The 21,760-nt window shown below is 38.0% G+C and overlaps 2 protein-coding genes across 9 annotated transcripts in view; one reads left to right on the top strand and one right to left on the bottom strand.

The window, feature by feature from the left end:
• The first annotated feature begins 3,956 nt into the window (after positions 1 to 3,956).
• Positions 3,957 to 9,747, top strand: LOC117317939. Its single transcript, XM_033872907.1, has 3 exons — positions 3,957 to 4,236; positions 5,034 to 5,315; positions 9,322 to 9,747. Exons 1-3 carry the CDS (start codon positions 4,035 to 4,037, stop codon positions 9,405 to 9,407), a joined length of 570 nt encoding a protein of 189 aa, XP_033728798.1. The 5' UTR covers positions 3,957 to 4,034; the 3' UTR covers positions 9,408 to 9,747.
• A 4,197-nt stretch (positions 9,748 to 13,944) lies between these two features.
• LOC117317720 (disco-interacting protein 2 homolog C-like) overlaps positions 13,945 to 21,760 on the bottom strand; it is a 100,768-nt gene continuing 92,952 nt past the window's right edge. For all 8 annotated transcript variants that reach the window (XM_033872612.1, XM_033872613.1, XM_033872617.1 and 5 more), the window contains 7 exons: positions 21,311 to 21,387; positions 20,637 to 20,807; positions 19,835 to 19,954; positions 19,177 to 19,251; positions 18,756 to 18,930; positions 18,028 to 18,151; positions 13,945 to 17,526 (listed from right to left, as the gene is read on the bottom strand). In XM_033872612.1, coding sequence (XP_033728503.1) covers positions 17,274 to 17,526; positions 18,028 to 18,151; positions 18,756 to 18,930; positions 19,177 to 19,251; positions 19,835 to 19,954; positions 20,637 to 20,807; positions 21,311 to 21,387 — 995 coding nt within the window. In that variant the 3' untranslated portion in view covers positions 13,945 to 17,273. The remainder of the gene's footprint in view (positions 17,527 to 18,027; positions 18,152 to 18,755; positions 18,931 to 19,176; positions 19,252 to 19,834; positions 19,955 to 20,636; positions 20,808 to 21,310; positions 21,388 to 21,760) is intronic.

Genomic DNA, 21,760 nt, shown 5'->3' with positions numbered 1-21,760 from the left:
ATGCTTTGAGAGCAAGCTCTTCAGGTTCTCAAAGCATGTGAAAGCGCTTGTGATTTTCTGTTGTTTTTTTTATTTATTATTACTATGTATACATCACAAGGGCATTATTTACTTTTAATTATATAATATATAGTCACGACTATAACAATAAGTGTGACGTCAGAGTATATATTATATATATATAGTAAAAACTATAACAATAAGTGTGACATCAGAGTACAGTCAAATTTATAGCATTAACTGAACTGCGATGACAGTTTCATTGAGTTTTACGTCTCGAAACAACAGAGGCCATAGAAAGACAGTGTTCATGTATGATGTAGTAACTGACGGGTGTTTTTATAGTCCTGTCACACTGGAATAGCATACAAGACAGTAAACACACCCGGTCACATCATACTGACAGCGGAAGTCACTAATAGTATCATACGGCACCATTTTTACTTCTTTTTTTTTTGCATCAGAAATACTATATATTTGTATAAAAATGGGAAATACCTTCGTAAAACTGAAGTCTGAGTTTTTCTGTAATGTATGCATAGTGTACCAGTTGTAAAAGGAGTGAATTGGTGAGGCTTGTATATAGTTAAATATGTGTTTTCGCGCAGTCGACGGAATATGCGTCTTTGGTCCTGGGGGTAGATGGCCGTGGATTATCACGCCGGGGACCCGTGGTTCGAATCCTGACGGGACACTCGGCATTTTCCATTTCTCTTTCACACAATGATAGGGAAACTGTGCCGATTACTGCTGAAACACAGGCGCCGGTGACAATTAACTTCGGTAAACTGTTTATATGAACCAGTCACTTCATAGGAAAATAAATCACGGATTGTGTAGTAAACAGATAAATATAACACACATGTATTAATGAACAAACTAATCCCTACACATGTAAATGTACACGCACACGTCCAAACGTCAACATAACTGTGTATAAATCCACCCGCATGAGTACACATGTACCGGTGGATACTGATCAACTGAATCAGGCGATATTAAGGTATTATATTTAACTAAATCATAACTTAATTACGTAGAATTTAAAAAAAGACAAGTATATTACTATGATATTAATGAAAAAAATTGATTGAAAACAGAATTAGTTACTTTAGTTGTTTCAATTCTCCTACAGTAACGTAACTTTATATCGATAAGGTATAATCATGATTCTAATACATTATAAATTGTTAAAAAAAATCGGTCGAAAAATGTAAGAGGAAATCTCCAAACAAAAATCAAATAGTGAAATGAACAAATGGCAATAACTTTTGCAAAAACCGCTGCATCAAAATTCTTTCCGGACAAACATACCAATATCATAATTACCCATAATGCCTTTAAAGTTTAAAGGAAATTGGTTTAAAAAATGACAGGAGTATCATGGTATGGCGTTGTGTGTCCGTCGATCCGTCCGGCGTAAACTTTCGTTTGGCCGGCAACCCCTCCTATTCATATCGACCGATTTCTTTGAAACTTTGTGAGCTTTTGATCATGATATGAGGTTATGCATGCATGGAAATGATATTGATTCAATCATTTTTGTCCTTTGTTTATTTCAGAATTTGATTTTGTCCGGCAATCTCCTCCTTAATTTTTTTTATCTGTCTCTTTGAAACTTGGAAGACATTATAATCCTGATATGAAGTTGTGTCTCCTAGAAAAAAAATCCAATTCAACTGCTTTTTTTCGGTATTCGATCTTTTCCTGAGAGATCTACATTTTTTCAACCAATTTCTTTTAAACATGGTAGGATATTTTGTATGTGTGTATGAAGTGATGTGCATAAGATTGATATATTTTCTAGCATACTTTGTATGTGTGTATAAGATTGATATGATTTCTAGCATATTTTGTATGTGTGTATAAGATTGATATATTTTCTAGCATATTTTGTATATGTGTATGGAGTGATGTGTGTAGTTGGATAATAAAATCATTACATGTATATAGTATAGAAATTGTAAAATGTTTTTTCTAGCAAAATGTGTGTGAGGGTTTGTGTGTGCATATGTGATGGTGTGTATGTGTGATTGATAATACAGTAATTAATAACTGTATAGTCTATATATATATCTATATTGTAGCTGGTTTTGTGTGGACAGGTTTAGATGTGTTTGTGTGAACAGTAAATATGAGCAAGTCATATCATATATAATGTACATTGTATTGCTGAAAAACTGAATAAAAAGTAAATTATAAAAAAAAAATCAATTTCTACAAATTCGGCATAAAGAAGACAGCAAGTCATTTTCGTATATAAACTTTTTACTTTACTATTGTTCCCGGGGTAATCTTGTAAGTATCACGAGGGAGAGAGTTGGGGTGGGGAAGTCAATTTCTTGGTCTGTAATTTCTCATACACCCCCAGCACCTAAATATATGCCAAGTTGACAGGAGATTAAAACAAGAGGCCCAGAGGGCCTGTATCGCTCACCTGGATTTCATGAGATATGAAACAAGAATGATGAAGTGTATTTGTCACTGGTATTGCTAGGTCAATATATCATAGGCATTTTATATGGGTACGTGAGGATTTGATGTCAAAAAATGCATTAATCCATGAAATAAAATTAACTTTTGGCACAACCCCATAGGGATGCTACCACACAAATGTGAGTGATATCCATTGCTTAGTTTCAGAAAAGAAGTTGTTTAAACCAATTGACCCCTTTTGACTCCGCCTTCTGCACCCCGGGGGGAGTGGGGGTCAGTTCCTTCCTTTATAAAATTTTGAATCCCTACCCAAAAGGATGCTACCAGGCAAATATGAGCGATATCTCTTGCTTAGTTTCAGAAAAGAAGTTGTTCAAATCAATTCAGCCAAATTGACCCCTCTTGGCCCCGCCCCTCAGGCCCCCGGGGGGTCAGCCTCACCATTTGTACAATTTTGAATGCCCACCCAATAGTGATGCTACCAGGCAAATATGAGCAATATCCATTGCTTGGTTTCAGAGGAAGAAGTCGCTAATATCAATATATCCCAATTGACCACATTTGGCCCCGCCCCTCAGGCCCCCGGGGGGTCAGCTCCATCATTTGTACAATTTTTAATCCCCACCCCATAGTGATGCTACCAGGCAAATATGAGCGATATCCATTGCTTGGTTTCAGAGAAGAAGTCGTTTATATTAAGAGAGCCAAATTGACCCCTTTTGGCCCCGCCCCTCAGACCCCTTGGGGGTCAGCTCCACCATTTGTACAATTTTGAATCCCCACTCCATAGGGATGCTACCAGGTAAATATAAGTGATATCCATTGTTTAGTTTCAGAGCAGAAGTCGTTTATATCAATTCTGTAAAACTGACCCCTTTTGGCCCCGCCCCTCAGACACCAGGGGGTCAGCCCCGTCATTTGTACAATTTCAAATTCCTACCCCAAGGTGATGCTACCATTAAAATATGAGAGATATCCATTGTTTTGTTCCAGAGAAGAAGTCAATTATATGAATATAGCCCGATTGACCAAATTTGGCCCCACCCCTCAGGCCCCTGGGGGGTCAGCCCCATCATTTGTACAATTTTGAATCCCCACCCCATAATGATGCTACCAGGCAAATATGAGTGATAGAAATTGCTTGGTTTCAGAGAAGAAGTCGTTTATATCAATACCGCAAAAATGACCCCTTTTGGCCCCGCCCCAGAGGCCCCCAGGGGGTCAGCCCCATCATTTGTACAATTCTGAGTCCCCTACCCATAGGGATGCTTCTGACCAAATTTGGTCAAATTCTGATGTGTGGTTATGAAGAAGAAGTCAATTGTTGACGGACGGACGGACGGACGGACGGACGACGGACGACAGACGGACGACAGACGGACGGACGGACGGACGACGGACGCAACGGTATGGCATAAGCTCACCTTGGTCCTTCGGACCAGGTGAGCTAAAAACTGGCTCAAGGACGCATTGTCTCGTTATATCCGGAACATACAATGACATTTTATCTAAATATAGTTGATACCTTTAAGATAACGATATATATACTGGTGTGAAAACGTGTTGGACACAGATTCGATACGGTGCTTATTGCAGCCATGTTGAGGAAAAATGGCATACTTTGTCTATTAGTCGGCCTATATCTTTGCGTTTCGGCCGAGTCAGATGGCGACATCATACAGGAGTTGAGCGAGATAAAATCTGAAATGGCAAAACTGAAGAGAAGTAACGAAATGATGGCCGAGGAAATCCAAAATCTCAAAGGCATTGTTGGACAAAAACCTCACACCGGCGCATCACGTAAGCACGAAAAATATTTTTTATCACAACTCTGACAGCGAAATACTTGAATGACTTACCTACAAAGTTTTCATCTTTTCTTTTTGCTGTCCCGATCACTGACGAGTTCCAGCAAAAAAAAAAGAAAAAAAGCATAATACATGAGGGCTGATTGATATGTTGTGAGCCTCATATTGAAGGATTTGAATTTTGCCGGACATTTTGTATTATTTTTCAACATAATCCCCTTCAGTATCTATACACTTTTGCCAGCGGTGTTTAAGGGCCTCAATGCCACTTTTATAGAAGAAGTTTTCTTGGCTGTTCAGAAAGTCATCCACTGCATGTTAGGGGTAAGGGTGCCTGAAAAAGCTGTTTTCAGTTTTGGAAATAAATGAAAGTCTGATAAAGTGAGATCAGGTGAATAAGGCAAATGCTCAATAAATTTAAAGTCACAATCGTGAATGGCGGCCATGGCAATGACAGACTCTTTCACCCTAAACCTAACCTTAACCCTAACCGATTTTGTGCAAAAGCCGCTTGTCTTGTTTCTTGAGTGCTAACTCGTCGATATAAACTAACCAAATGAGACCAGTCCTTGGGTACACGGCCCTATATAGTCAGAGAATAGTAGGACTTAAAAAGAACATCCTTGAGTACCTCCTTCAATACGAGGCTCACAACTTATCAATCTAACTCATCCATCAGTTGATAAGCCATAACAAAAACAAAAACAAACAAACAAACAAACAAACAAAAAATCAATCAATAAAAAACATCGTCCCCAATATGATATTTATGAAATGTTATTGTTTAAGGTGATAGACGGCAGCTTCAGGACTTGGCCGGAGTGGCTTTCACTGCCGAGTTGAGCAGTGATCTACATACGATCACCCGAGGTAGACCTATCGTGTATGACCATATCCTTCTCAACCATGGGAATGGCTACAACCGTGGGGATGGCATCTTCGTCGTACCTCTAAGTGGAGTGTACTGTTTCTATTGGAACCTGATGACTGAAGACACCGGTGCCTTTGACTCGAGCCTCTGGTCAACGAGAGGTCGACTTGGTGACGGCTATTCTGACCGGGATAGTACAGGTAGGTCAAAATGTTTATATCACAGCAAGAGTGTTTGGTCGACGTCCTGCACATAAGATTTGAAGATCAACACATGGTTTGATCGGCGTCCTAAATATATCAATACATGCTTCGATCAACGTCCGTCAAGTATCAGTACATCGTTTGGTCGACGTCCTACACGTATCAACACATGGTTTTGTCGACGTCCTGCATGAATCAACACATGGTTTTGTCGACGTCCTACAAGTATCAATACATGATTTTGTCGACGTCCTACACGTATCAACACATGGTTTGGTCGACGTCCTACACGTATCAATACATGGCTTGGTCGACATCCTAAACGTATCAATACATGGTTTGGTCGACGTCCTACACGTATCAATACATGGGTTGGTCGACGTCCTACATGTATCAATACATGGTTTGGTCGACGTCCTACATGTATCAATACATGGTTTGGTCGACATCCTACACGTATCAATACATGGTTTGGTCGACATCCTACATGTATCAATACATGGTTTGGTCGACGTCCTACACGTATCAATACATGGTTTGGTCGACATCCTACATGTATCAATACATGGTTTGGTCGACGTCCTACACGTATTAACACATGGGTTGGTCGACGTCCTACATGTATCAATACATGGTTTGGTCGACGTCCTACACGTATTAACACATGGGTTGGTCGACGTCCTACACGTATCAATACATGGTTTGGTCGACGTCCTACACGTATCAATACATGGTTTGGTCGACGTCCTACACGTATTAACACATGGGTTGGTCGACGTACTACATTTATCAATACATGGTTTGGTCGACATCCTACAAGTATCAATACATGGTTTGGTCGACATCCTACATGTATCAACACATGGTTTGGTCGACGTCCTACATATATCAACACATGGTTTGGTCGACGTCCTACAGGTATCAACACATAGTTTGGTCGACATCCTACATATATCAATACATGGTTTGGTCGACGTCCTACATGTATCAACACATGGTTTGGTCGACATCCTACATGTATCAATACATGGTTTGGTCGACGTCCTACATGTATCAACACATGGTTTGGTCGACGTCCTACAGTTGTACATGTATCAACACATGGTTTGGTCGACGTCCTACACTATCAATACATGGTTTGGTCGATATACTACACGTATCAACACATGGTTTGGTCGACGTCCTACGTGTAACAATACATGGTTTGGTCGACATCCTACACGTATCAATACATGGTTTGGTCGATATACTACACGTATCAATACATGGTTTGGTCGATATACTACACGTATCAATACACGGTTTGGTCGATATACTACACATATCAATACATGGTTTGGTCGATATACTACACGTATCAATACATGGTTTGGTCGATATACTACACGTATCAATACATGGTTTGGTCGATATACTACACGTATCAATACACGGTTTGGTCGATATACTACACGTATCAATACATGGTTTGGTCGACGTCCTACAGGTATCAACACATGGTTTGGTCGACATCCTACAAGTATCAATACATGGATTTGTCGACATCCTACATGTATCAATACGTGGTTTGGTCGACATCCTACATGTATCAATACATGGTTTGGTCGACGTCCTACATGTATCAACATATGGTTTGGTCGACGTCCTACATGTATCAATACATCGTTTGGTCGACATCCTACATGTATCAATACATCGTTTGGTCGACGTCCTACATGTATCAATACATCGTTTGGTCGACATCCTACATGTATCAATACATCGTTTGGTCGACGTCCTACATGTATCAATACATCGTTTGGTCGACGTCCTTCATGTATCAATACATCGTTTGGTCGACGTCCTACATGTATCAATACATCGTTTGGTCGACATCCTACACGTATCAACATATGGTTTGGTCGACGTCCTACAAGTATCAACACATGGTTTGGTCGACGTCCTACATGTATCAATACATCGTTTGGTCGACGTCCTACATGTATCAATACATCGTTTGGTCGACGTCCTACATGTATCAATACATCGTTTGGTCGACATCCTACACGTATCAACACATGTTTTGGTCGACATCCTACATGTATCAACACATGGTTTGGTCGACGTCCTACATGTATCAATACATGGTTTGGTCGACGTCCTACATGTATCAACACATGTTTTGGTCGACGTCCTACATGTATCAATACATGGTTTGGTCGACGTCCTACATGTATCAATACATGGTTTGGTCGACGTCCTACATGTATCAATACATGGTTTGGTCGACGTCCTACATGTATCAACACATAGTTTGGTCGACGTCCTACACGTATCAACATATGGTTTGGTCGACGTCCTACAAGTATCAACACATGGTTTGGTCGACATCCTACACGTATTAACACATGGGTTGGTCGACGTCCTACACGTATTAACACATGGGTTGGTCGACGTCCTACACGTATCAACACATGGTTTGGTCGACATCCTACATGTATCAATACATGGTTTGGTCGACGTCCTACACGTATCAATACATGGTTTGGTCGACATCCTACACGTATCAATACATGGTTTGGTCGACGTCCTACATGTATCAATACATGGTTTGGTCGACGTCCTACATGTATCAATACATGGTTTGGTCGACGTACTACGTGTAACAATACATGGCTTTGGTCGACGTCCTACATGTCCTGAGAAGGGGAATAGAGTTTGTATACATTTTTACTCTGAACCCCCAGGGGCCTGAGGGGCGGAGCCAAATAGGGAAAATAGAGATTAGTCTTTAAATCACTACTGGTCATAACATTTTTCATGGATTTTAATTAGATTTGGTTAGGAACATCCTTGGGGGAAGGGGTACTGAGTTTGTATAATTTTTTACTCTGAATCCCCAGGGGCCTGAGGGGGGGGGGGCAAATAGGGGAAATAGAGATCTGTCTTTATATTGCTCCTAGTCATAAAGTTTTAAATGGATTTGAACCCAATTTGGTCAGAAACATCCTTGGTGAAAGTGGAACAGATTTTGCATAAATGGTTACTGTGACTCTCCATCTCATAATTATGTATAACATTGCTGGACATTAAGGGATAACACAATTCTGATGTAAAAATAGGCCCAAGGGTCTTTCCCCACCCTAAGGGACTTAGTTTCTTCAAACACAATTAGGTTGTAAAAATAATCCGTAGGGTCTTTCAGTCCCTTAGAGAGTATATGTATTAACAAATTGAACATGAACATTATTTTGACATTTGGTCAAATCCAATCAGGTGAGCGATACAGGCCCCATGGGCCTCTTGTTTATCTATGTTTAAGCATGTCATTTTGAAATTGCATGTCACATAATATCGCTCCTAGACCTCTAATGGATGTATAAACCAAAGAAAAAGGGCGTGGACTTACAAGCTTTCCAAAACTAACCCCAAAATCTTTAAAGTGGGTTTTCGTGCCAAAAAAGGTAAGTCCACTAAATGGTAAAATGCAAAAAAAAAAAAAAAAAAAAAACTGCATGATTTTGCCACAACATCACTCCTGGATCTCTAATGAATGTATAAACCAAATTAGAAGGGTGATAGGTGTATACTTTTGGACTCACCCCCAAAACTTTAAAGTGAGTTTTGGTGCCAAAAAAATTAAGTCAACAAAATGGTAAAATGTGAAAAAATCACTTTTTTGTTCTACATGATTTTGCCATAACATCACTCCTAGACATCTAATGAATGTATAAACCAAATTAGAAGGGCATGAGGTGTATACTGGGGTGACAGCATTAGCTCACGATTACTTGTAACCGGTGAGCTAACAAAGAAGAAATATATACTTCCTCCGGCTTCACCAGTAGGGAACGTCTAAAGTGACATACATGCAGCCTTTTAACTATGTTGGGAGTTCAGCTAGTTGGCTGTAGTGTGTCAATACCTTAAACATAGAACACTGCATATCATTGATAACCAAATTAGATTTGATGTGCTGTTGGGTCCATCATGTGCGTTAAACATGCTTTTCTCATTTGCATAGGTGGGAACCTTGTCACAGCCCAACTTGACAAAGGAGACCATGTCTGGGTTCAAAAGGCTGATAATTATGGAGACTTACTTACATAGCAGATTCACCTCATTCTCCGGGTTTCTTCTGTATGAAGTAGAATCAGCACCTGTGCTCGGCTGAATGGCACCAAAACAGTAAACGGAATGACATCATCATGAAAATGACAGAAAATGGAATTTTAAGATTGTTGATAAAATAAACAAATAATTCAACATCATTCTGTTAATATGTTTTGGATACCTCAAATACCATGTGAGGGTTGTAATTTACATCCATTTAAATGAAGAATTTTTTTGAAATTCTAACACTTTATAATTTACATGTAGAAGGCATTTATTTTGTTTTTGACATGAAATTGTTTCTTCATTGTAAACTAAATCAAATAAATATTAAAGATTTCATTTTTTACCGAACATTTCTACAAGCGGGATTCAAAACCAACTATCATAAAGTCTGGATTGCACTCGTTACATTACTGGTCAAGACATCTGTTGATCTGTTCTGACGTGGACGCTGGAATGCTCAGTGCACTGGTCAACTGGTCAAGCTATCTGTTGAACTGTTCTGACATCGACGCTAGGGGACTGCATTAGGTCAGTGCACTGGTCAACTGGTCAAGCTTGCTGTTGAACTGTTCTAACAGATGCTGGGAGACAGCATTAGCTCAGTGCACTGGTCAATTGGTCAAGCTTGCTGTTGAACTGTTCTGACATAGCAATAGGGGACAGCATTAGGTGAGTGCACTGGTCAACTGGTCAAGCTATCTGTTAAACTGTTCTGACACAGACGTGGGGGATAGCATTAGGTCAGTGCACTGGTCAACTGGTCAAGCTATCTGTTGAACTGTTCTGACACAGACGTGGGGGATAGCATTAGGTCAGTGCACTGGTCAACTGGTCAAGCTATCTGTTGAACTGTTCTGGTGTGGACACCAGGGGACATTATAAGGTTATTTACTCGTAACTGGTGAGCTAAAATCTTAGATAAGACAGGCAGAGCTATGACAAACGACTGTTAAATGATTTGGTTGGTAGTACCATACAATAACATGAGTCACACAAGTAAGGCGCATAAAAAGAAAATGCTGACCATAGTAATAGTTTAAGAGCTTTATTTCAGCTATGACATCACGTATTCATGTAGGATATTTCCTTCTCACAAAATGCATGTACAAAAAAAATATGCTAAAAATTGTACAAAAACTTGGCCTAGCGATACCGAGAAGATAAATTAATATGCAATACACATCTCACTATAATAATGAAAGAATGCTACAATATTGAACGAAACCACGATACATCAAGACAGATGAAACAAGCTCACCTGACCTTAAACGTGAAGGTCAAGGTGTTTACATCAACACTTTATGAATAACAAATATTGACAAGACTTCTCTGAACATACCTGATCACAAATCCTACTTAAGCAGTAGAGAAACAAGAAATTGCAAACAATTCTCTCTTGTCTACAATCTTTTTCAGAAATTTTCTACGTTTCTGATTATCATAACATGTATGTATCTTCAAGCAGTGCAAATGTCTAATGTTGTGACATGGTAAATACTGTTTTAAAATTATCTTCTCAGATGTACCAACTATATAAAAGTTCGGTGATATAGATTAGATTTATTATTCATAAATCAGTTGTGTGATCAGTTTTGAAATAACATTTTCTATACATGAAATATACGTGTTGGAGACAATTTTATTTCCTTTTTACCAAATTTATTTGCTCTAATTTCTAACACACTTCATTTCAGATCAATACTTTCTGTCAAGTACATGCATAATTATGTAAATATTAAATTAGAATCAGAAATTTTCTGTCAATAGTTGAAGATAAAACACATACACATATTCGATGATATATAAGCTCAGTGAAAAAAATCAGTAATTTAAACAATAATTTGTCTGATAGCTGCTTAAAATGATATCATTCATTTCATTATTACATGAAATATCAGTCCTGATATTGATATTGAGAATGAAGAACATTCTGTTACATACATGTACTAAGATCAGTTTTTGTGATTTCTATTTGAACTCCATGAAATCCAATCTATGACGTTTTAATTTCACATTACATAAGATCAAACTTGAAATATTTGTTTAAACTTGCAGCACAAAATCATTCCTAACTCACAATAATTTTAATATTTCTCCACAAGTCCTGAAAGATTTTATCAAAAAGACTACAGAATACCCATGGATTTTTTTTTACATCAACCTTGAGGTTGTACAATAAATGTAGACCAGCTACCAGCAAACTGATTGTTTCACAAAGGATAAGATAGTGTTAGATTTTGTGGAGATCTTTTTTAAATGCATCATAAAATTTATCTCGAAATATTTTAAAGTTTATTATTTGAAATATTTCAAAATTTAACGTTACAAGTATTTGAAAAATAATTTATCTGAAAAGGCAGCAATTTTCTGGACAGCAACTCTGAACTTTTACTAGAAATAAGAAGATTTTGAACTAAAACAAAGTTGCTTTCATACTATGTATTGGCCAGCTTTGGTATTGATAACATCCCTACCCCGATAACCCTTCCATATATCATCCCTACCCCGATAACCCTTTCACATATCATCCCTACCCCGATAACCCTTCCACATATCATCCCTACCCCGATAACCCTTCCATATATCATCCCTACCCGATAACCCTTCCATATATAATCCCTACCCCGATAACCCTTCCATATATCATCCCTACCCCGATAACCCTTCCATATATCATCCCTACCCGATAACCCTTCCATATATCATCCCTACCCCAATAACCCTTCCATATATAATCCCTACCCCGGTAACCCTTCCCTAACTCATCCCTACCCCGATAACCCTTCCACATATCATCCCTACCCCGATAACCCTTCCATATATCATCCCTACCCCGATAACCCTTCCATATATCATCCCTACCCGATAACCCTTCCATATATCATCCCTACCCGATAACCCTTCCATATATCATCCTTACCCCGATAACCCTTCCATATATCATCCCTACCCGATAACCCTTCCATATATCATCCCTACCCCGATAACCCTTCCATATATCATCCCTACCCCGATAACCCTTCCATATATCATCCCTACCCGATAACCCTTCCATATATCATCCCTACCCCGATAACCCTTCCATATATCATCCCTACCCCGATAACCCTTCCATATATCATCCCTACCCGATAACCCTTCCATATATAATCCCTACCCCGATAACCCTTCCATATATCATCCCTACCCCGATAACCCTTCCATATATCATCCCTACCCCGATAACCCTTCCATATATCATCCCTACCCGATAACCCTTCCATATATCATCCCTACCCCGATAACCCTTCCATATATCATCCCTACCCCGATAACCCTTCCATATATCATCCCTACCCCGATAACCCTTCCATATATCATCCCTACCCCGATAACCCTTCCATATATCATCCCTACCCCGATAACCCTTCCATATATCATCCCTACCCCGATAACCCTTCCATATATCATCCCTACCCGATAACCCTTCCATATATCATCCCTACCCGATAACCCTTCCATATATCATCCCTACCCGATAACCCTTCCATATATCATCCCTACCCCGATAACCCTTCCATATATCATCCCTACCCGATAACCCTTCCATATATCATCCCTACCCCGATAACCCTTCCATATATCATCCCTACCCGATAACCCTTCCATATATCATCCCTACCCGATAACCCTTCCATATATCATCCCTCCCCGATAACCCTTCCATATATCATCCCTACCCCAATAACCCTTCCATATATCATCCCTACCCCAATAACCCTTCCATATATCATCCCTACCCCAATAACCCTTCCATATATAATCCCTACCCCGATAACCCTATCATATATCATCCCTACCCGATAACCCTTCCATATATCATCCCTACCCCGATAACCCTTCCATATATCATCCCTACCCCAATAACCCTTCCATATATAATCCCTACCCCGATAACCCTATCATATATAATCCCTACCCTGATAACCCTATCATATATCATCCCTACCCCAATAACCCTTCCATATATCATCCCTACCCCGATAACCCTTCCATATGTCATCCCTACCCCGACAATCTTTCCCTGAACCACCAATCCTTAGAAATGTTCCCACTAAATATATCCCTTCAATTTGCTATAAATACCAATATGTAGTAAGTGATGTTTGTTTTAGATGCCTGGATCTGGTTATTTCTGTTGACTCTGAGCATAAGCATGGCCCAATGAAAATCTCTTTTCTATCAGTACTAATTGGGGCATGTAGTAAAAGTTGAGGGACTGTAATACAGATATAACAATCTTATTACATCAATATGATATTATATATTAACAATCACAAAAATAGAACATTTAAAAATTCTTCAATAAATTAATATTTTCAACAATTTATTTTTAACTGCTGTACCTGTTTCTTGCGAAAAAGACAAGAATGTGGAATAGTTTAAAACAGATAAAGTTTACTTCACTTCGCAATTTGACTTTAGAGCCCACCATCACGATAATAGAACCGATCGTTATTCACAGGAAAGAGGAGAAATGTACAAAAAAGTACAGAACAGATTGAACTTGCAATTTACATACATCAAATTAAATCGGAAAGATTATATTAATGATGGGCACCAGGTTGCTTGTCCGATGCTAATTTACTTGTAATTTCCAAAAAAAAAAATCTTATCAAAATAAACAAATTATGTTGAACAAGTTACGCAACTTTTTCTAGGTCACACAGCGTTTAGTGACCCACGCACGAGATACGGAGCACTCTGGACAATACACAGTGTCCTGTAGAAGTAAAGCACTATCACTACAATTATCATCAAGTAAAACAAGCACTAATAAATCACTATATCCAGAGTATTGAAAACTTTACATCGAAGAAGAAGTAGTAGAAGAAGAAAAATCATGTAAAATTTGATAAATATTTTTTTTTTTTTAAATATTTCAACCTATTTTAATCCAGGATATGTAAATAACATGACGATTGTAACTAACTCTCACATGATGTATAGGGATATGAATGCCATACACTTTTATCTCACGAAGGTGAGGAAATCGTACAAGATGTTACTGACAAAATATGCATTCATATTTTTTTTCTTAAATTGATGCGAGTTCACAGCAGGGGAAGTAACTCTTGGTTAGTGATGAAATTCCAGGATATTACTCGGCATGGACACGATGGTTTTGGATTTGGCAATCATTTTTTCTACAAGCTACAAATCCCTGGATATACTTCACATGATTTCAACAAACAGTTAAACCAGTGAAACACAAACAAAACAAATAACCCTGGATTACATAAATAATAATAATAATACATTCACATATTTCTTGTTTCGCAAAATGACACTTCCATTCTAAAAGCAGGGGAAAAATACACAGCATTTCAGTTATATCAATGTCCTTTCTGGACAAAATGAAAATTGGAATTTATAACGATACACGGAACATAGAACAGGAAACAGAGGACTCACTAGTTATGTAAAAATATAATCAACTTATAAACTCGACAGAAGAAAGCACATGAACACATTGTTGCACCATAACACATCTGTACAGTTTTTTTCTGTGATGAGTACATCTGGTCGTAAAACCAATCTACAATATCAATCATACGGTCGAGGAAACTTTCATCAGCGGTATCGCGAAAAAAAAAAAAAAATCCTAGAATAGCATTTATTTTCCCAGTGGTAAACAAATAATGTTTTGTTAATGAAGTATAAATATTGCACATCTGATACTGGGAAATTGGCTACTTTTATCACACTAAAGCTCACCGACTATAGTTTTATATATATATATATACACTCCCGAGCATAATTACATGATGATGATAGGATACCTAATAATCACAAATTTGGAAAGGTTTTATAATATCGATTCTCATCGTAAAAACTCTTACCGATCTTTTTCGAACTTTCAGTGAAGAAACAAAATTTTAAAAAATTTTCCCGTTATTTTGCATTAACGTCACCTAAAAAATTTGGCTACAAAATCAATCATATGAATGAATGATGAAAAACTTGATCAACTTCCTTTGAAAAAGGTAATTATTTTTTTACCTGGTATGATAGTTATTTTTCATCATCCGACAAGGCAGAAAGGAAGAGGTTGTTACTTGAAAGTTTTGAATATCTTAAAAAAAGTCTTTGCTTAAGTTACAAAACTACAACTGAAAAAGCTTTCTTACATTCACTCAAGTCATAATGATTTTAATTACTTATTTCCAAGCATATTTTGTCTGCAGATATATATTTATAATTGAGAATTGAAGATTTTTCAAGCTGTTCGGTACATGGTATCTGAATTATTTGCATATGTGGTTAGTGTGACAGTGTCATTGGAAAAACTGTGCATATATTCAACGTTAGCAGGTTGTGGCCGTTTGGTACAGTAAACCACGATAACATATTAGCCTCAGGCTGTAACAGCTTTCAAAATGAACCACAATCTCAGCAACTTCACGCAATTCTTTTTTAAAACTTTACCAGATCAATTAAACAATTCGGGATCCAATATCTACATTTTTCTCTAAAATGAAATAAGAACAAAATCTGTTATTTCTTCCAAATAGAAAGAACAAAAAAAAATATTTAGGGAAAAGCAAGAAGCAGTAACTTGTACTAAAAGCACTCTTTAATGACTTAATACTTTTAAAATTGATTAACCTTAACAGTTTTACTTTTTCTATTTTTAGCTGGTACTGTTGTTGATGGAGGACTATCAAGAGGCCCCCAACTACAAAGTGTACCCTTTTCTACATTAGGCCGTCTGGCTTACAGATTTCTGTGACTAAATTAGCTGACGAAATATAAATATTATTCTCACATCTTTACGAGAAACACACACACACATATGCGAGACAGTTCAAATCTTCTGTTTTTTAACACTGACTTTGTCCACACACAAGAATGGCAGATTTTTGGAGTGGGGAAACCAAATATGACTTTGTCACAACAGTCTTTTTGTCCAATAAATATTTGTCATCGGTCTTGTCTTAATCACAGGTCGAAATTTTCCTCTCTTTCATATCTGTGACCTCTAGCTGAAGAATACAATGGTTACCAACTTGGTTTATCAATACTCCCATCCATAAAGGATCAATCAGAGCCTGTATGGCATGTTGTCAACAAGTCACAGTGACAAGGCGTCTCTAAAAAGCACTTTGACAGTCTTGTAATATTTCAGACGGTGATAACCTTCAAAATCACTTTCAATGCCAATGATTACCATGGAAACCTATTTTCAGCAACATATGGTTTTCTGTCTTCATCAATTCCTTGACATCTTTATATTCCTGTGAACAAACCCATACAAACTATTTGGCAACGTACGCCAGTAACATTTCCTTCATCACAATATTTTGAATTAGTTAGCAAAATTCCTATTCAAATGATATGGTAAAACTGATAAAAATGATCCATTCTGAGGCAATATCCATCAAAGTGATCATAAAATTACCAAAGGTAACCATCCAGAAATGGTAAGTTTGATCACCATATGTAACCATCCGGAAATGGTAAGTTTGATCACATATGTAACCATCCAGAAATGGTAAGTTTGATCACATATGTAACCATCCAGAAATGGTAAGTTTGATATCAAAGTCACTTCAAACTTCCATATACAGTCAATTTAGCTGTACATGACTACATCATCACATGTTAAGGTTTCCAATGATTCACTGCCTTAAGAGTTCACATACATTTAACTCGGTCTTGCTGAAGATTTTTGAGGTTCCATATGCAGTTGGTTCATATTAAACTGTCCAGTATTTCATTCTAGGTTTCATATAGAGCTGGTGAATTTCAGATTTAGTGTTTTCTTCAAACTGGAAGACATCTTAGAGATGTACAATGTTCTCCATGCTGAATAAACTACATGTTGTAGGCCACATATATAGGGTCAAGTTGGTCAGCCAGAAAACCGTCGCGCAGATGCATGCGTTGTTTCTCGCCACGGGAGTTTATAGGAATGATGCCTGGGTCCACCACCACCACGACCCCTACAATGAGGTAGTGATCCTCCAGAACCACGTTCGTCACCAAGGGAACTAGATCTAGAGCCTCATTCTCATTTCCCTCTAATTCAACGACAACTACCAGCAGGTTTGTCCAGGTAAATACAGCACTGTGTAAAACAAACGACCCACAATTAAAAAGACAAACTCCGGAAACTTAATTTGGTACAAATTACAGGACAATTAGAGAAATCTTTCTTGATTGCACAAATTACAGGATAATTAGAGTTATCTTTCTTGATTCCACAAATTACAGGACAATTAGAGAAATCTTTCTTGATTGCACAAATTACAGGACAATTAGAGAAATCTTTCTTGATTGCACAAATTACAGGACAATTAGAGAAATCTTTCTTGATTGCACAAATGACAGGACAATTAGAGAAATCTTTCTTGATTTCACACAAGTTTTAACCGCAGATTTTATATCTGTGATTATTTCAAATAACTGGCTTGCGATCATTTTGATTTTTAAAGCAAGTAAAACATTTTTAATCTTTTGATTTGGCTCAATTATAGAAGTGTACTGTATATCTTGTAAGCAACATCCGAGATGAAGGTGGTGGTTTAATAGTTTAATGAATGATTTGGATTTTAAAGATATTACTTACCATTCACAGATCTTCCTATGGGAGCGGGATACAGTGTTCTCTATGTCGATGGGATGGTACCTCATACCACGTAACATGACCGTCTCGTCCAGAGCTCCCACCACAAATATGGCATCATGTCGTTCTGTAATAAACAAAAAATTCAGAACTTTTATACTTTTGTCATGGTGAAAGTTAACTACAACTGTATTCCATTTTGTACAATAAGGATTGCATTATATTGTTTTATTGACAATTTAAGTAATTTTAGGCGAAGTACAAGAAGTATGAATCGCTTAATTCGTTTATTCAGGGTTCATCCTGTCATCCAAGTCATCTTGAGAGGGAACAAGAGAACAAAAAGGCAACTTATAAATATCCACTTGATCAAAATACAACTTGACATGGTAATTATTAATGTCTGTAGGGGAGGCCGCATAGACAAAGTTGATCAGTGGCCAGAGTTTCACTTGAAACCTTAATATTCAAGGATTTTTCAAGGCTGTAAACCGATTTTCAAGGCTTTTCAAGGCCCAGAATGAAATTCAAGACTTTTCAAGGCCCAGAATGAAATTCAAGGCTTTTCAAGGCCCAAGGTGAAATTCAAGGCTTTTCAAGGCCCAGAATGAAATTCAAGGCTTTTCAAGGCCCAAGGTGAAACTCGAGGCTTTCTCAAGGCTAATCCTGTTATTGCAGAAAGTCTACACAGTTTCACATGTGTTAGAATACTAAATGTACAAAGGTCAAACCTCCGTCACTCTGAGTGAGTTCTGTGCGTCGTACAAAGCCGAGGAATCCTGTTCTGGCGTAGGATAGGCGTGCATCCCCAGTGGCCAGGTGCGAGTCGAAGTGGTCAGCATGGAGAGACTCGTCCCCGTAAATTGTGAAGTAGCCTGTAGCATTGTGGGGACTGTGTACCCAGATCTGAGGGATCGTAAGAAATTAGCCAATTATCTACATATTCATTCACAAAATCTATTCAGAGTTTAACACAACTTATTAATGGTTTAACACAACTTATAAATGATCACAATAAGTTTTCATTGTTTTAATAATTCTAGGAGAAAGTCCTTCCGAATTTCACTTAAACTAAAACATTACATTTTTTTGGCACAATAAACAGCTCGATACGTCTATAATCATTTTATAATAAGATTTGGCTGTACTGACCTCTCCCAGATGGGAGTCGGCACACTGTCCTTTAGTGTCCGGATTAGCTATCACCACTTTGACACCAGGCAGGAGCTGGAAATATGAAACAGGTTGTCAATCACAGTACCCATCTACAGCTGTCGTCAGTCATTCAAGTGAACTGGTTGAAACTTATTCCTCTTAAAACCTAGTATGTTATATATACTTTGACCGCAGACATTCCGTCAAAGAAGAACGCTAAATTTAAATATTTACATTTTGGTGGCAAAGCCACGATATAAACTAAGTAAAAAGATTTGCAGTCTAAATTAGCATAAATGACACCCAAAACGCGACATCAATCCATACCACGCATGAATATATTCACCCAACGGAACTACTTGTAACTAACGTAAAAAATCATAGGCCTATGGCTCTATGAAAAAAAAGGCTAGGACTACGTATTTTTTTTTATGCTAGCACACAATATGACGTTTGGTTTGCAAAGCTCTGGCATCTATACCGACCATAGACACCAAAAAAAGACAGTTTAATCCTTAAACGACAAAGAGCATTATCAAGTCATGCCCTCATTACACAGAATCTCCTGGTTTAACGCCGTTTTTTGTTTTGTTTTTATAGCCAAACCATTAGGAGAATATTTGGGAAATTCACTTCAATATCATCAGCTGTATACCTTTCCAGACTCCATGACACACAGACTGTGTGGACTCCCCTTCTCTACCAGCGTTACCCGGTCGTTTCTCAGGGCACGCAGGTCCACATACACGGTTGTCGGGTCAGGACAGGACGCACCCTGTAACAGATAGATTACCAAAGTCTCGTACAAAAACATGTACAGTCTGCTGGGTTCACAGCCATGGTTGTGGTCTCCTTATAGTAGTTGGGGTCATCTCATTAAGAAACATGTGGGTTACCTCATTAAGAAACATGTGGGTTACCTCATTAAGAAACATGTGAGTTACCTCATTAAGAAACACGTGGGTCACCTCATTAAGAAACATGTGGGTCACCTCATTAAGAAACATGTGGGGTCACCTCATTAAGAAACATGTGGGTTACCTCATTAAGAAACATGTGAGTTACCTCATTAAGAAACACGTGGGTCACCTCATTAAGAAACATGTGGGTCACCTCATTAAGAAACATGTGGGTCACCTCATTAAGAAACATGTGGGTCACCTCATTAAGAAACATGTGGGTTACCTCATTAAGAAAAATGAGAAAGGCCTTTACCATGTTAAACATGCATGGGTTATAAGGTATTTTGGCTTATTTATGACACAACCATTTCAGAGTGTCCATGGTCACAGATTACTGAAAAAGGCACACCTTTGTTCTGAGGTTAGTCAATTGCTACACCAACGGATTAAAACAACTCACTATGAGATCCGATGCTTATACACTTTTTTGGATGATTTTGGACATTTTCACCACAGTGAGTCACACGTAAATTTGACACCATATCCTGGACTTACCTGTAAACACATGCCAAGATTGACACGGCAGCCGAAGCTGGTGCTGACTGCCCGCGGAGACAGGCCAAGATTGGCAAACAGTTTCGTGAAAGACGTGGTCAAATGGATCCTCGGACGTTCTTCTGCTATCACACAGCACGTCCGCACACAGCTTAAGTTTACACCTCGTGCCTGGAACAGAACAAAATAATATCATATATCAGAGTAGTATTTAATCTTCAGGAGCCTATTTCTGTGAAAAGGATGTTTGAATTTGATCCCACTTAGTCAAACAATTCATGTATTATTTTTGTCTTTATATTCGCGAATACTCATTAGATAAATGACAAATGCCCTCTAGTCATTTGAGGTTCTGACCGTCCTGGTGTTTTTGCATGTTCAGTGTTAAAGATCTCTTGCTCAAGATATATGATAGCAGTCTCCTAGATCAAGCAATATTTTTTATCAGTTCCCTTAATCAGAACATCTGTATTTGTAAATTGGTGAGACAACAACTAACAAGAGGCCCATGGGGCCTGTATCGCAAACCTGGTTGGATTTGACCAAATGTCAAAATGATGTTCATGTTCTCTAAGTTTACAACATGCATTCATAACTTTATGACTAGTAGAGATTTAGAGGAATTGCCTTCGGTCCAGGTGAGCTAAAAACAATTCCGATGCAATCTGACGTACCTTGAGAGTAGTTGTGGATGTTCCTAGGCCTCTCGTACATAGTTCCATTACTCCATAGGAGCAAAACGTATCTCGAACTGAAACACAAACCGTACCACAAACCGTAACACACCTAATGATAATCCACATATGATAATGTTGGATATATCTAGTCATCAATTCAGATTAAATGAGGTCAAAAATTTTTACAAACTTTTCTAATTTTTAGTAACTTTCAATTGATGGTCAAACATCTTTACACTAACCATAATGAGAAAATACGAGAAAAATTACTAAAACAACAGTTTAAAAGCATGTATAGGGAAACTCATTTGTTTTGTACATGCTTGTGTCAAACACATAGGTGTCAACCATCCCGGATTATGTGGGAAGTGCCCAGAAAATCATTAAAATTTCCCCAAAATCCTGATTTGGTACATTTCCCGAATCAGGGTTAAATTTATGTTTTGC

Source organism: Pecten maximus, chromosome 19 (assembly GCF_902652985.1).
Source record: "Pecten maximus chromosome 19, xPecMax1.1, whole genome shotgun sequence".
Taxonomy (NCBI): domain Eukaryota; kingdom Metazoa; phylum Mollusca; class Bivalvia; order Pectinida; family Pectinidae; genus Pecten; species Pecten maximus.
The sequence above is the reverse complement of the archived record's forward strand: the minus strand, read 5'-3'. Positions and strand labels throughout refer to the sequence as shown.

Excerpts from the sequence above, each read along its gene's own strand:
- LOC117317939 (XM_033872907.1), top strand. The coding sequence starts at position 4,035 with ATGTTGAGGAAAAATGGCATACTTTGTCTATTAGTCGGCCTATATCTT. Across the intron at positions 4,237-5,033 it reads ACCTCACACCGGCGCATCAC|GTGATAGACGGCAGCTTCAG; the intron begins GTAAGCACGAAA and ends TTATTGTTTAAG. Across the intron at positions 5,316-9,321 it reads TTCTGACCGGGATAGTACAG|GTGGGAACCTTGTCACAGCC; the intron begins GTAGGTCAAAAT and ends TCATTTGCATAG.